Source organism: Emydura macquarii, unplaced genomic scaffold (assembly GCF_026122565.2).
Source record: "Emydura macquarii macquarii isolate MOO-44397 ecotype Brisbane River unplaced genomic scaffold, CSIRO-AGI_Emac_v2 contig_1229, whole genome shotgun sequence".
Lineage (NCBI taxonomy): Eukaryota > Metazoa > Chordata > Testudines > Chelidae > Emydura > Emydura macquarii.
In genome coordinates this window covers 1583312-1598820 of record NW_027131366.1, presented here as the reverse complement: position 1 = coordinate 1598820, position 15509 = coordinate 1583312, and the positions used below count along the sequence as shown (strand labels likewise).

Sequence of the window (15509 nt, the reverse complement as noted above, 5' to 3'; positions counted from 1 at the left end):
GACGCCAGGGCCCTACGGTGAGGGTTGCTCCGCGCTCCGGACAGCCGGCCCTTCACCCTCACCCCTGCCCCCCGCTGCAGCGCTCGCCTCCCCAGTTCCCAGGGCAAGCAGCTCCCTGACCCATCCAGGGCGTGAGAGAGGCTGGCTCCGCAGCGGCACGTGCCCCTGCCTGCTCCCCGGGGCCTCCCGTCCCCGCGCGCACCAGCGCTGCCAAGCGCGGCCCGGCGAGTGGATAATTCCTGCGCCATTTAGGGGAGCGGATTAATTTGGTCGGTTAATCTCCCCCGCGCGGAGGGCAGCGGGAGGCCGGGGCTCCGGCACATGCGCTTTGCCCGGGGGGGGGGGGGAGACTCGAGGAGCGGCGAGAAAGTTGCCGGCGAGGGAAGGGAAGGGAAAGGAAAGGGGAGGAACAGGCGCGACGCTTAGCCCGGCGCTGGAGCGGGCCGGGGGCTGCTGAGCCCGCGCTCCGCCACCGCCTCACGCCAGCCCGCCCGCCGCCCGCCCGGGGGCTCCGGAGCGTCGGAGGATGAACTTTCGCCGGGACCGGAGGATGCTGCCGGCGGGGGCTGAGCGGCTGCACTGAGCCGCGCGTGTGGGAGAGAGGGGGCTGCCGGGCCCTCGGCGCCCGCTGGCGCCGCTCGCACCTGCCGGAGAGAGGAGGGGGGAGCCTCGCGCCGGGCGATCTGCGGGGCCGGGCGGTCCGGCCGCTGCTGCTGTTTCCTCCCCCCTGCCCAGCCATGGAGCGTGCGGGGCTCCGGGCTCAGCCCGCGCCTTGACAGCTCGAGAGATCGCAGCGCCCGCCCCGCCGTGTGCATCTCACCCCCCCCTCCTCCCCGCCTTCCTTGCACGCCTCCCACCTGCGCTTCTCCCCCAGCCCTGGCACGGCTGCCCGGAGCTCTCCCCTGCTCTCTCCTTAGCGCCCGGGGCTGGCTTCCAGTGTCCAGCCCGTCTGGGATGAAGCCTTCCGCAGGGGGTGCTGCTAAGTGAACCTCACTTGCCTCCCGGGGCTTCTTCGCTCTCTGCCCACCCGCGTCCTCCCTCCGCTGGCTTCGAGGCGGGCTCAGATGGGGCTGGAAGTGCAGCCGATCGCCCCCCCGCAGACCATGCTCTTCAAGCTGAGGAAAGTTCGCAAGAGGCGAGAGATGCTGCTGCAGCAGCTGGGCTTCATCTGCGCCATCCTCTTCTTTGTCTGGTGCATGTCCAGCCTGCTCTCCAAACTAGGTAGGTGGCCGGTGTGGGGGGAGCAACGTACCAGTGGCCTGGCCAGGGGGAGTGCCTGGCTGTGCGCCAGGGTGGCTGGCTGGCTAGCTGTTTGCACGCCACCCCGGCCGGGCTAGCTCATTGTCAGGGGGCACGGTAGCTTCTGGCTTGTGTATCTCTATTAACTCCCGAAATAAACACGTTTGCAAAGCGGGGAGGCTACAGGTAGGTCAGGAAGGATGGGCTGGCTGGGTCCTGGGTTCCTGGTGAGGAGGAGGCACTAAGCTGTTCAGCGTTGGCTGTAACATGGAAGCGAGTGGTTTGATTGCCCCCAACCTAACTGTCAGTAAAAGGTGACAGCTCCTCCGAAAATGAGCCAGTTTGCCTGGATAATGATGCTTAATGCTCAGTGGGATTAAAGCAAAGCAGTGCCCAGATAGCCGCACCTTTTATCTAGCTGAGCATCCAGCTTTTATCTAGGTAGGAGCATTTCACAGTTCATGACTTGGTTCTCTTTTACCTGAACAACTTCACTTGCAGTTAAGAATAGGTTGATAGGACTGGCTCCTTCCCACAAATCATGATATGTAGCAATACCTGGCATTTCTCTTGCACCTTTCATCCAAGAATCCCAAAGCACTTTATAAAGCTTAAACACATCCCTCTGCGGGGCATAAGTATTAAGCTCATTTTACAGATGAGGAAACCCAGCCACAGGAATTACATGCATTGCACAAAGTCATACAATAGTTTAGTTCCTGAGCCTGAAGTAGAACTCAGGAGTGGTGACTTCCACTTGTTTCCCTAGTCACTTGACCAGTTGCAAAATTTTAAAAAGAGCAAGATAGGGTATCGAATATCTAGATATAAACCCGCACAATCTAATTCCACTTAATTTCCCCCAGAGTACAATATTGATTGAACCAATTTTAGGACAAATAATATTGTCAGTCTGATACTGTTTAAACATTTTATATGTTCTTAATTAGTCTGTTATATCTTTTGAGCAAGTATTTTTAAATTAGGACATTATGAACTGTGATATTTATACATTATAATCCTGGAATGCATTTCATTCTCTTTTGTTTGCTAGAATTTCTCCTGATCACACAATTTGTGCTTTAAAAATATAACTTTGGGTCCCAGCTCTGCAAGTTGCTTCACCTTACTCTGCACTCCTGGAGACTCGATGAGGTCAATGAGATACTGCACCGGTAGTGCCTGGATGCACCTGTCAAACTTCCACTGGAGTTATTTTTTAAAGACAGATTTTAGCTCTAGCTTTAATTTAAGACAGTCAAGGTCCTGTAAGATCAGAGCAGGGCCTTTATTCTCTTAAATTAAAGCTGGACCTAAGATTTGTATTTAAAAACAATTTCAGTGGAAGTTTTAGTGCTTAATAACATTTTCCTGTTCAAACAGTTGCTTGTTACACTTGATATTGATCTGTCATAACAAGCCATTAGCGTAAAAAATTAATACTCTACACTCTATCAGTGTGTTATTGGCCTCAGAGTTATGGAAATTATTCTGTGTTGTAGCCTTAAAAAGTATTATTATTTTCCATATTTTGAACAATTTATCTGACCTATTTTTTATTTTTGTTGCACTGGTTTGTGAAAATAACTGCAACATGATTTGGTTATGAGTTTTTGGATGCAAATAAGCTTTTTCAGAATTGATTTTTTTTGTCACACAATCTTGGTCTGCATGAACAATATCATGCAAGTTACATGAGAGAGGAGGGTCCCCCCTCCGGGCCATCTGTGGGTCCAGGAGTCTAGGTGCTACTGCTTCTTCCCCATTGCCCTGCTCAGTCCTTGCTTTGACAGCTCAAGAGACCTAGTTCAGTCTACTCTCTCCAGGCAGAAAGGCCTGAGAAAAAACCCTGAGAAACCAGTGCAGAAGCTTCTATTAGAGCTTTCCAGACACGGAGAGGAGACCCTAAATAACCAGGGGAAGGCTGGATCAAGTACTGTTTTTAGCTGATTAATTTGTAACTGAAGAAGAGAGCTGATGTCTCTCGAAAGCATATGCCTGCAAATATTAAATTTGTTAGTCTTTAAAGTGCCACAGAACTCTTGTTGTTTTTGCTGTATACAGACTAACACGGCTACCCCTCTGGAACTAACACGTAAACACTGATCATTTGTTCTCAGTTTGCTGTAATTGTGGCAGAGGTAGACCATTTTGGCAATGGTACTGGCCAAACTAATTTTAGGGCCAGATTTTTTCAGTCTTTACTCAGGCAAAATGCCCACTTGTGATGGGGTGTACAAGGCCTTTCGCCACCCCGTACTGGAGGCTCTGTGGTCCTACCACACCCCATCCCAGGAAAGGAACAGCAAAGGTGGGTCCTCCAGGCCTTCATAGACAGGCTGCATAGAAGCAGCTATTCAGAGCCCAGCATGCTCAGATAAAAGGAGCTGCAGAGCCTGAGTAAGTCAGTTCCTGGCTGGGACCAAAGGATTAAGGAAGGGTGTTCCTTACTGATCACTGGAGCTTGAGAGAAAACCTGAAGATGGGTTTTGGTGGCATTGGCATTTAAGGAGGAGGAAGAGGATCTGATAATTGTAGTCCTGAACTAAGGGTGAGAAGAAAGGGGCTATGTGGAAAAAGGCCCAGGGATTAGCAACAGCGAACTGGAGGCAGCAGTATGTGGTTACTATTTATAGGGTCCCTGAGTTGGGACCTGGAGTAATGGATGCGCTGGGTTCCCCCACTGGCCACTAGCAAAGTGGTGTAATCTCCGAGAAGGGGAGAAGGCTTTTTTAGAAGTGTGAGGAAAGGGTGGGATTTAAAGGGCTCAGAGATGGGGCTGAAGACCCTGGTGAGGGCAGATTGGGTGTTGAACTCTTTGCTATCCCAGAAGGGGTTCATCTGTTTTTGACTGTGAGTTGGCTCGAGGGCTGAGCCACTGAAGACCAGCCTAGTGAGGCTGGCAATTTACAGAGGGCATCAGGAGCAGGAAAAGTGCAGTACCACACTCAGCCACTAGGAGGCACTCAAGAGGTAAGTATTCCCATCACCACTTGGTACTTACTGGAAGTGGGACCTTTGGGACCAGCCCCTGAAATGAGGGGACAATGGAGGAACTGAAAATAGTTTTAGCCCAGCAGCAGCATAGCTCTGCTGAAACTCAGAGGGTGCTAGCTGAAGGGCAACAGCCCTGACAGATGTGGACACCAAAATTCTTACACCCATTTCTGGGAGGACTGGGTCTATGAAACAGACCTGGTGTTGCTTCAGCAGCTCAGTGAGGCTCACAGAGAATGGCAGGAGGTGCAGTTGGATCTACAACAGTGGCTAGCCTGGCTAGAGGAGCAGCAGCAGTGCCTGTTATGGATCCTGCAGGAAAGAAGTAGCATTAGCTACAGGTCCTGGGCAGACAAGAAGGATCCAGTGGGCTGGAGGCCTGAGACCTGGCCAACGAGATGTTATGGTTGTGGACGATGAGTTGTTTAAGAAGAGCTTTCCCTTATGTGAACTGGGGGAGAAGATTGAGTTGCTGGGGTGAATTAAGGGAAGAGCCATGGAAACTCCTCCAGGGGCAAGAGGAATGAGGCCTGTGGGCCATTTGGACCATATTAGGAGGACCTGCCCCTATATGAACCATGATGGCAAGAATGACTCTGGGCAGCAGGGCATGAGGTACTGAAAGGGCCCTGAGGGATACTCTGCCCATTGTCAAAGCAAGGGCAATGATGGTATGTTTTGCCTCCACGGTGGCAGGGCATTTAAAATGACATTGCCCTCATAGAGAAATGAGTGGCAACAAGAGGAAAGAAAAGGACCCCAGGATCAGGCAAACCAAGGATAGTGAAAGGAGTAATGGTGGAATGGGTGAGCAAGAAAGAGTGGAGGTAACCCACAGTGCAAGATCAGTAGTAACAGGCAAAGGGGATGTAGTGTGATGGCAGTACAGAATACACCCACTCAAAAGGCTTGCAGTGTAAGAAATGGGGAACAAGCTTGTTACCACAGAAAAGAAATGGGTTGAAATTGAGGTGAATGCAGAGGCCACAAAGAAGGCAGACTCTTTAGTTTTGGGAACACCTGTAGCCGAGACCCAAGAAACAAAGGAGACCATGTGAAGACTGTACTCTGTAGTGGAGAGATACCGAAAGGAAGTGCAGGGGGCACTCTGGCGGAAGGATCAGTTGAAGACTGGTGTGGAGAAAATAAATAAGAAAGTGTTATTTAGTCCTTCTTGTAACACAAGAACTAGGGGTCACCAAATGAAATTAATAGGTAGCAGGTTTAAAAAGAACAAAAGGAAGTATTTCTTTACACAACACACAGTCAACCTGTGGAACTCCTTGCCAGAGGATGTTGTGAAGGCCAAGACTATCATGGGGTCAAAAAAGAACTAGATAAGTTCATGGAGGATTGGTCTATCAGTGGCTATTAGCCAGATGTGCAGGGATTGCTGTTTGCCAGAAGCTGCGAATGGGCAATGGGGTGGATCACTCGATTACATGTTCTGTTCATTCCCTCTGAATGAACCTGGCATTGGGACTGTCAGAAGACAGGATTCTGGGCTAGATGAACCATTGGTCTGATCCAATATGGCCATTCTTATGCTGCACCTGGAGTTGCACCAGTTAAAAAAAAGATGTCAAAAGATGTCAAAAAAGATGTCAACTGTGTGAAGGCACAGATTATAGATCTTTTGGTGTGTGGTGGGGGGTCAGTTCAGAGCAAAATTTTAGAAGAGATGGAGTTAGGCCTTAAATAAAGTGGAGCTCAGTGGAAGGGAGGAGGCTCTGGAAGGAGGTACAAAGGGAATTCCCCTTTGGGAAGAGCCTGAGGAAGGCAGGCTGAGAAAGAGCAAACAAAGAAAACCAGCTCCCCACAGAAAGGCCAGAGAGAAGACCATGAGCAAGCAGGGCAGAGACTGTATAGGAGGGAATGTTAACATCAGATAGGACCACTCCCCCAAATCCCTTCTAAAGACCTGCTAGCAAGGTCAGCTACCGAGAGAGGGCACCAGGAGCTGGAAAAGTGCAGTACCACACCTAGCTGCTAGGAAGCACTCCAAGTGTGTGTCCCTGTCACATCACAGAAGATGAATTACGCCCGAATAAGAATTACAGGATCAGACCCTGAGCAATTTTGAGTATAAGTCATTCACTTTAAAAAGGTAGGTCAGGCTGAAAATGACTAACTTAAAAGGATCTGTTCTCCCCTTGGTTATAATTATGTGACTTCCATTAGCAAAAATGTTTGCTTTGTTGTTGTAGCTGTGTTATTCCCAGGATATGAGAGAGACAAGGTAGGTGAAGTAATATCTTTTATTAGACCAACTTCTGTTGGAGGAAGGTACACACTTTCTAGCTACACAAAATGCTTCTTACATGCTATGTTGGGATGGATACATTTAACGAATCCTGATCTTGCAATACTTGCTTGAGCAAAAATTCCATTGATTTCAAAGGGAATTTTGCCCCATTAAGGTCAGATCCTGCAAACTTTATTTAATATAATTGCCAAAATGCTCTAGTGCTGACTGGGTCTGCTCCTTACAATATGTACACACTGACTTAATCTGTGTAATATAAAGTAGCTGGAAAATGTGCATGTAATTTTTTTGAGGAAACAATACATAACATTTCACATGTGTATATTTGTACCTGAAGATTTCAACATCTAACTTAGCTTCTCAGTTGTTCTTGTTGGGTCGGTGTATTCATTCTAATTAAGAAGGTATAGGTAGCAATGCTGACCGTGAAAATAACACTTTTGTTTTTAATATAGGACAAGACACAGCTATTGCAGACAAACATGTTTTGTCAGAAATATGGAGGAATAGAAGATTGATGGCCTCACATAATGTGACACATGAAAAAAAGAACTGTACAGAGCCAGGTAAGACCCAAAAGCTTTATGTTATCTTGTAAGCTGTTGAGATCTACCGTATTGTGCAGTCATAGCCCAAGCTGCAGTAATGTGTCACTGTGAATATAAAAGTGTCAAAAACATATGAAAAAAAGACTGTGCCATTTATAAAATAGGTTTATGAGCAAAGTAATTGGTGATACTGTTAAGCAATTCAAAGGTTTTATCTGCTGAAGCTAAAAGGTAATGTTCAGACATAAAACTATGTATGAGTCCTCATGAGGCTTGTCCTGGAGGCTGGATCTTTTCTTTTGGTTATTGTTTCTGTCCTGTTGCTGCTACATATGTTGTGTTGGTAATAATGGTGCACTTTTTTCCCCTTAAACCATGGATAATAAAGGTTACGAGACTGAAATGCTTATCTGAGTGTGATGATTTGGGTTTACGGTACTATACTGAATCAATTTCTGTAAGTTTAATGTTGCACTGAGCTGTCTGTTCAGCTTATTAGGTTCCCCTAGTGTCGGAATTGCTGTCTTTAAAGAGGGAGGAAGAATGGGGGCATCTAAGCATTCACCCTACCTCACTCTTATCAGCTCTGGTCATGTGATAGTGATTGTGTGGAGTGACAGAGGATACTGTCTGATGTGAGTTTGGACCTCTAGTGCTTTCATCCTCCCATCTGTCTTCCCATTATCATCCGTCCCTTTGTGGTTCATGGTGGAGTGGAGGCAGGAAGTTTCATCAACAACTGCCATACTGTTTCTTGATCAGCCATTGGATGCACCTTCTCTCAAAAGTGGATGGCATCAATTCCATAATACTACCAGCCCCAGTTAATTAGAAGGGTTGGGAGTCATACAACCCCTTCTACAGTTGGGTGTCTATTGTAGCACTAATGCACCTTTTCATAGGGCTAGCATCATTACTACACATGCACATTTCTAAGGATGAAATGTAAAAAGTTTGACCAGTGTCAGTAGGACACAAACCTTTTATCTATGTTGTCCTGATGTTCCAAAGTTTCTGTACAGGTGTTGGATATGTGGAAAGAAGTCTGTGAGATATGTTTGCACATGTAAAAATGTGACAATTGACTTCACTTTAAAAGCTCTTCATATAAAAGAGCAAAACATATATCTTTTGGTAAGATCTAGCTGTTCCTGATGAATAGGCAAATGTTTCTTACTTGCATTCCACTGAAAACATGCACACAGTAGTATGACTGTCTGCCCATGTGAAACTATGCATGCGCATGCGTGTGCACACATACGTCATGAAAGATGAGCCCAATGAGGGGCACAGATCTCAGGAAATGGATCAAAATATTTCCCTCTAAAAATCTTCAGTACTAATAGGAGTTGCCTTTTGGGATGACATGGGTGTTCATTTCCTTACACTGGAGACTCTATATACATGTATAGCAAAGGGGAAATGACTTGAGCTGTGCTGACAAATCCAGGAATTAAAAAATCATGAGTCAACCCTCCTAAAATCATGAGATTTTTTTTAAACCAACACTTCCTCCATTTCTCCCCATCCATGTGTTTTTTCTCATCATTTTGAATCTTTAATGTGCTCTTGGGTCACATTTTCAAGCTTTTCTCCACAACCATGAAGGCTGGAAATCTACATTAGAAAAAAAAAAGTAAGGTGAAATTCTCAAGCAGGAGCTGGAGCTTTAAGGAAAACACTAAATACTGTGAGACTCATGGTGAACTCACAAGAACTGGCAATGCTGCTTAAGTCAGACCTTTTAAAAAGGTGTTGCCTGAAGTTAATATTTAAATCAACTTACCAAATCATGTTACAGAAGGTAGCAGTGTGTTTTTGTGTTCCTTCCCATTCTATGTGTGTACAGTATCTCTGTACTGTAGGGTGAAGGAAAGAGAAACCCAGGGATATAATGTGTGAAAGTGTGATGTTTGTAGCTAGAGAGGAAAGATGTCTTAAGAACCTAGGAGTTTTGAAGTGAATATTGCTAACTGATAACTTCTAGAGCCTGTGAGATTTTCTACTGTTGCTGCTCTTATCTGTTCTGAAGACTGGAACGTGAGGCCTGAAGCTTTATGAGGTAAAGCAATAGGGACAACAAACTCATACAAAAGAGTGAGTATGTAACACTTATATAATCTCTGTGAGATACCTGAGAATTACTATCCCCATTATTACAGATATGGTCACTGAGTCACAGAGAGGTTAAGGATCTTGTCCATGGTCACACAAAGCTTGTGACAAAACCAGGAATTGCAATCACATTTCCTGACTTCTAGTCTTGTGCCTACACTGCAAAATTATCCTTCTATTTTAAGGAATACTTGGAAATAGGTTTTAAAACATCCAAGTACTCAGGAACTGTTTTACACCCCCATCTAACCTTTTTGTTTGCTCTAAAGACAAAATTAGACTTGTACATATATTGTGATAGGTTATAGTATGGGAACTGCTTATTCATCATTTGTCTAGTCTGACCCCCTTGTATGTTTGTCTGTATGTATATACCAGATATAAAAGTTTGTTTACATGGATGCTTGTATATGTGTGCTTTGGGAGGCAGAAACTTCACAACCCCTGGGGAAATGCAAGTTCTTGTTGAGTCCACTAGTCCTTTGCGTCACTGCAGTGTTGTCGCTGAGCTCCTGCTTTATTAGCTTTCCAGACAGCCCAGGGCTTCACTCAGCATCTCTCAAAGTCCTCAGTAAACTTTGTTCTTTTTTATTTACCTTCTCATCAATACCTATCAAACTCACTCACATGCAAAAATAAAATAACACCCTAAGTATCAAAAGTTATGGACATAGGTTTTTAAAGATCATGAGGATCCTGCAATTCATGACAGTTGTGACAGTCTCATCCTGGGTAATATCTTGGAGGGTAGAGGGAGGGAGACTCAGTAAGCTTCTAGAAATCAGAGTGGAGCCTATACTGTCTCAACTGCTTCTTCTACTGAAGTAGATCACTTTGTATTGTGTACTTTTGCAAACATTATTAATGTTGCTGGGGCTGTTGTCTCAAATAGAAGACAGTGAAGTCCTGGCAATGCTAGTTACAAAAAGAACCTTGAGACTGTGAAGGAGGATGGGGAAACATAAAGAATGGGGATCCATATATTTATTAATACTGGGAGCTAGAAAGGCACAGGTTTGCCTTAAATAATATTTGGAGGCCAGATGGACTATCCGTGGTGACATTCACCAGCATCTGAGCAGTTGCTGCAAACTCCTCAACAATAAATGTCATTCATTCCCCACACAGGCAAAGAGGGTGGATGGGTTGAGAGCAGGTGGGATGCATATCATCACCATACTAATTTGAAGGAGAATCCTCACAAACATTTAATACTGCCTGCAGCTATGTTGGGGTTCCTGCTCTGTGCCATGAAGCTCCTCCTTTTTATGGGACATTCCTGGGGCAGCTGATAGGAAGGCATGTCTGGCCAAACACAACTCTAAGTCAGCCATGCTGCAAAGAAGCCAAGAAATTAGGGATGGGGAAGTTACAGAGCAAGGCCTAGGGCTCCTACATGGAGGCTCAGACTTCAAGAAAATCTTCTAAGGATTCTGGAGTCTGAACCCCCTGCTTATTCTAACTGGAGTAACCTCCCCATTCACCAGTCAAACAACCTGGGGGACACGTTCATGAGGGAAACTTCACTGAGTTTTCTTCCCAGCTTTGAAAAGGTGCATTATTGCTACTCCTCTATGGCTTTCGATAGGATAGGGTGATTTGAAGCTCAAGTTAGTAAGAAAACCATCAGGAAGAAATGGTCCTTATTAGTATCTTCATGGTTCTAATCAGTTTACGGACACTTTTTTTTTTTTTTTGCCTTATCCAAATTCTTATTTCCATCTGCCAGCAGTCTCACTAGCTCACAATGCCATCTGCCCACCACGACTGACCTTACAGATTCTCTACTCCCAATGCCACATTACTTGCCTCTTGTTTCAAAATGTTCCCACGATCTCCGTTTTCTCCAGAACTCTGAGTAACATTTCAAGAGCAATTACAAGTGGGGAGTGATTAGAATGTTTCTAAGTGGAAGGCACACAGCAACATCCAGTCATGTGACACAGCTGAATCATATTAGAATATTGGAGCAATTGATTTGGACTGTTTTCTGTGTTGGAAGCATTCTCCGCTAATAACTGCATTGAGTAGGGAGAACGTTTCACTAATTTGCCATGGATTAAAAATAATAAATATATTAGAACAAATTGTTCATACTCATCTCAAACAAATTGGTGGGCAGCTTTGAAATGGAAGTTGTGACTTTCTGTCTAGGGACCCCTCCCTGTACAGTTCATGAGGTATGTCACTTTACATCAGCTGAGGATCTATTTCAGTGTAACAATCCTATGGATATGAATGGGTACGGATGAAGGATGGCTCAGGGGCAGGGTGTGCTCAATCCTGGTTTCAGATTTACAACTTCCCTTTTTTTTTTTTCCAAAAATAAAAAAGCGCATTGTAGACTCTACACTCAGTACAAGGGAGGAAAAATTCATAATATACAATGTCCCTCATACAATGTGCTTGCTAGCAGCAGGTGAACCTTTCAGCTTCCTCTGCAGCATGGAGCACTAGGTGTTGGTTGAACTAGAGTAAATGGTGGATACTTTGTAACTTGAAGTCTTCCAATCAAGATTTGAAGACTTCAGTAACTCAGCCAGAGATTATTGACCTGTTGTAGGAGTGGGTGAGGTTCTGTGGCCTACAATCTGCTGGAGGTCAGACTAGATGATCATGATAGACACAGAATTTAAGGCCAGAGAGGCCATCATCAAAGCATAGAAAGAAAACAAAAGTGGGAGACTCTGATCTCCGTTATACCAGTATAAAGTCGGAATAATTCTGACTTAAGTGGCATATATACTGATGTAACTGAGATCAGAATTAGGTCCAAAAGTCATTAAGCTGATGTGTATGTAACAGTCAGGCTTGGTCTGCACTACAGCGTTAGGCCGGCATAAGGCGGTTTACATTGACCTAACTATGTCAGTGCACACGCTACAGCCTTGCTCCCACCGATGCAAGAGCCCTGCTGCACTGAGATGATAACTCTACCGCCATGAGAGGCGTAGGGCTTATGTCGGTGTAGTTAGGGTGATGCAGTGTCCGTATGGACACCCTGGTTTATTTACTCTGCTGTTGGCTGTCGTTCTTGTCAATTTCACAGCTCCCTGCTAGAGGATGGGTGGGGGGGCTCCAGATAGGCTGCCCCCAGGCTTCCTGCTTTGAGCCGGGCTGCTCCTGCCAGGCTGCCCCCCACTCCCAGCTGGGCAACTGCCCCGGCTCCCCGCTCAGAGCCCAGGGGCTGCCCCGAGACTCCCCTCTCCCCGCTCCCGGCTTCCCACTCCATGCTCAGAGCCCAGGGGCTGCCCCGAGGCTCCCTGCTCCTGGCTCCCGGCTGCTCCAAGGCTCCCCATCAAGAGCCAGGGCACTGCCCTCACGGGCTCTCCGCTCCCACTGGGAACACAGCTGGTCCCCCATGGCTCTTGGTTCCCCTCCAGGCAGCTACCATGCTCCTTGTAGGGAGCCAAAAGCGAGGTGGCTGGGGCAGCCATGCTCCCAGCAGAGAGCGGGGAGCCAAGAGCCCCTGTGGTTGCCATGCTCCCAGCGGGGAGCCTTGGGGCAGCACCCAGACTCCTGGTGGGGAGCGGGGAGCCCAGGCTTTCTGCTTCCCACACTGCCCCTCTTAAGTGGGTGGATGCACTCCTGGTGAGGACGCGCACCACCGACAGCAGGACCATGTGGATATGAACCTCTGCAGTAATTACTGTGCTAGCTGTAAGTCGACCTAACATAGGTTGACTTAAATTTTTAGGAAAGAAATGCCCTTAGTTATTCAAGCTTTAGACTTGTGAGGAATACTGTGAATTATAAAGGAACTACAAAGACATCTAGCCGTTTTTGCTAGAATGGTGCACTTAACACAATGAGAGCCAAATCCTGTTCCCACAGAAGTTGACGTTCTCAATGACTGTAGTGGCAACAGGGTGAATGGTTCCCAAAAATTTTGCTAAGAAGATAGGAAGAGCCCTTTTTATTCTGCATTTGCAAACTTTGTAAAAAAAAGCACCCACCTCCATCAGCTTTATTAATAAACTCTATACCTGGATAAATACACTTTTCTCAATGTATAGTAAGACTGTGCTCTTTAAAGCACTGGATAAGAGCTAGGTATTTTAATTTTAATTCTCACAGCCATTTTAATACTTCAGCCACACTTATGTAAACATTATTCCTTTGTCTGTAGAATATAACTTTGCTTTTCACCCAGTACCTTTAAGGTATGTGTTGTGCTGCTTTTAATTTTTTTTTACTATAACAGTCTAGCCTAGATCATATTCCCAGTTTGCAAATGATGACTACATTTTGAAATGTTTTGCTTAGCATTTTAATTTAAAAGCTGTAACATGATCCACTGTGAGTAATATGCTTAAACTCAGCACTTCTTTAAAATCAGTGTGAACAGTATTTTTGAATTGACAAAGGAAATTCTTATGTTTAAGACTCTGGACTCAGATTTGGGAGATCTGGGTTCGCTTCTCAGATCAGACACTCCGTGTGTGGCCTTAATTAAGTCACTTAATATATATCCTCAGTTCCTCATCTGTAAAATGGGGATGATCATTTTTTTCTCACACGCTTTGTTTTATAATCAATCTAAATAGTGAGTTCATCAAGGCCTGAGGTGTGTCTTCTTATATATCTGGACAGTGCTTACAGAGTGGGGCTTTGATCTCATAATTGTAATGCAAAAGCCTGAATTATGCTCTGCAAATGCTCCTTATCTTTCATAACAACTCCAATTTTTCTGCCCTGAGGCATAAAAAATGAACAACCACAGTAATACCAATGGTTTATCAACAGTATAAAAGTTTTTACCTCAAATTTTACTTTATTCACATCATTTAAACCCCAGAGTCCTATGGAGTAGATTGGCAGACTTTAACCTTAGTCTCAGACTAAAAGAGAATGAAAAGAAGGTAATACACAAGAATTCTTGGTTTCAGATACCAATTCTTAGATGGAGAGAGCAACTCTCTCTGTACACATGCTGCAGAAAGATTTACTAACCAGCAAGCACACAACTTATTCCAGTTGCTAGTTGTCATCTTCTTGTCTTGTAAAAAATAGTCTCTGGACTCTCTCTTGTCCCTGTAGATGATGAGTATTGAACTCTGTCGATTGGGATCTCACTTGGATGACTTCTGTTTCCTAGGGGAATTAGATCTGTGATTTAAAGGCATTTTTAGTGGACTTGTTGAGGGCAACTGACAAACATTTAATAGCAGATTATTCTTGTTTAGGGGACCTTGGAAGCCAATCAAAACTTACTTCTAGAGATAGGTTCTGACTTTTCATGTCAGGCTTGTTGATGGGTGTGTTAAAAGGACTGGCAGGGCGAAGATGCCATTGAAGTTGTAAGGGCAGAAATGTCTTGTTCACGTGTTGGCTTCTTGTGAAATAATTGCTGCAAAGAGTTTCATTTGAACCTGAGCTAGAATTCAAGGAATCACCTGCCTAAGCTGTTAACTTCCCAACATTCTGTTAAAACTGACACCTGAAACATTAAAAAGCAATGAAACGGATCTCTCTGCATTTTGGCACAACCTGCCAGCAAGGTTCCCTTGAGAGTGAGATCACAAGATGAACTCCAGGGTAACTTATCCATTTCCCAGGTCTAGGTGCCAAGATTGCAGGAGGTAGTTAAATACACAGTAAACTACATATCTAACTAAACCTGGCATTTCACAACGCAATAAACAAAAACAGATGAAACAAATAAATATCATTCAATATATATACCTCTATTATTGAACCTAAAAATATTACATGATACAATCACTATTTCATGTGACTTGTATGTTCACATGCTGTTAATTTTTCTTTGGTATCAAACATATTATATGGATAACATCATTCTTAAAAGGTAAGTCTATGTTTAAATTGGAAATAATATTGAACCAAAACCACAGATCGCAAAAATTGGAAGCTCAGAACCAAATCTGAACTTTGTGGCTGGATGCTTTCACTCTATCTAATGGTCTGAACCAAAACTCCAGCTTTTGAATAACCTAGAGCTCTAACTGTGGATGCAGATCTAAACTTTGCAGCTTTAGCCCAGCTCTAATGTTTAGATCTCAGGTTCATATGTCTGCATCACCACAGTATGTGAGCACAATACTCCTGTGAGCTAGGATGGTACTATTATCCTTATCTTGCTGATGAGAAACAGAGGCTGTATAAGTGACTTGCCCAAGGTCACACAGGAAATCTGTGGCAGAGCATGGAGTTGAACCTAGGTCATCTGAGTCCCAACCTAACACCTTACTTATAGGAGCATCCCCTTTAAAAAAATAGGCCCCAACAAAGTACCCACTGGCTTCAGCAGGACAGGATTATACTTTTGAGCTGAGACTTTTCAAAATGAATGTGAATGAGATCTGGGCACCCAAATCTCTTAG

At 44.9% G+C, this 15509-nt stretch overlaps 1 protein-coding gene across 1 annotated transcript in view; it reads left to right on the top strand.

The window, feature by feature from the left end:
* The first annotated feature begins 1064 nt into the window (after positions 1–1064).
* Positions 1065–15509, top strand: part of SLC24A4 (solute carrier family 24 member 4) — a 132528-nt gene continuing 118083 nt past the window's right edge. The window contains exons 1-2 of the mRNA XM_067547101.1: positions 1065–1221; positions 6958–7068. Of these exons, the coding sequence (XP_067403202.1) occupies positions 1065–1221; positions 6958–7068 (268 nt within the window). The remainder of the gene's footprint in view (positions 1222–6957; positions 7069–15509) is intronic.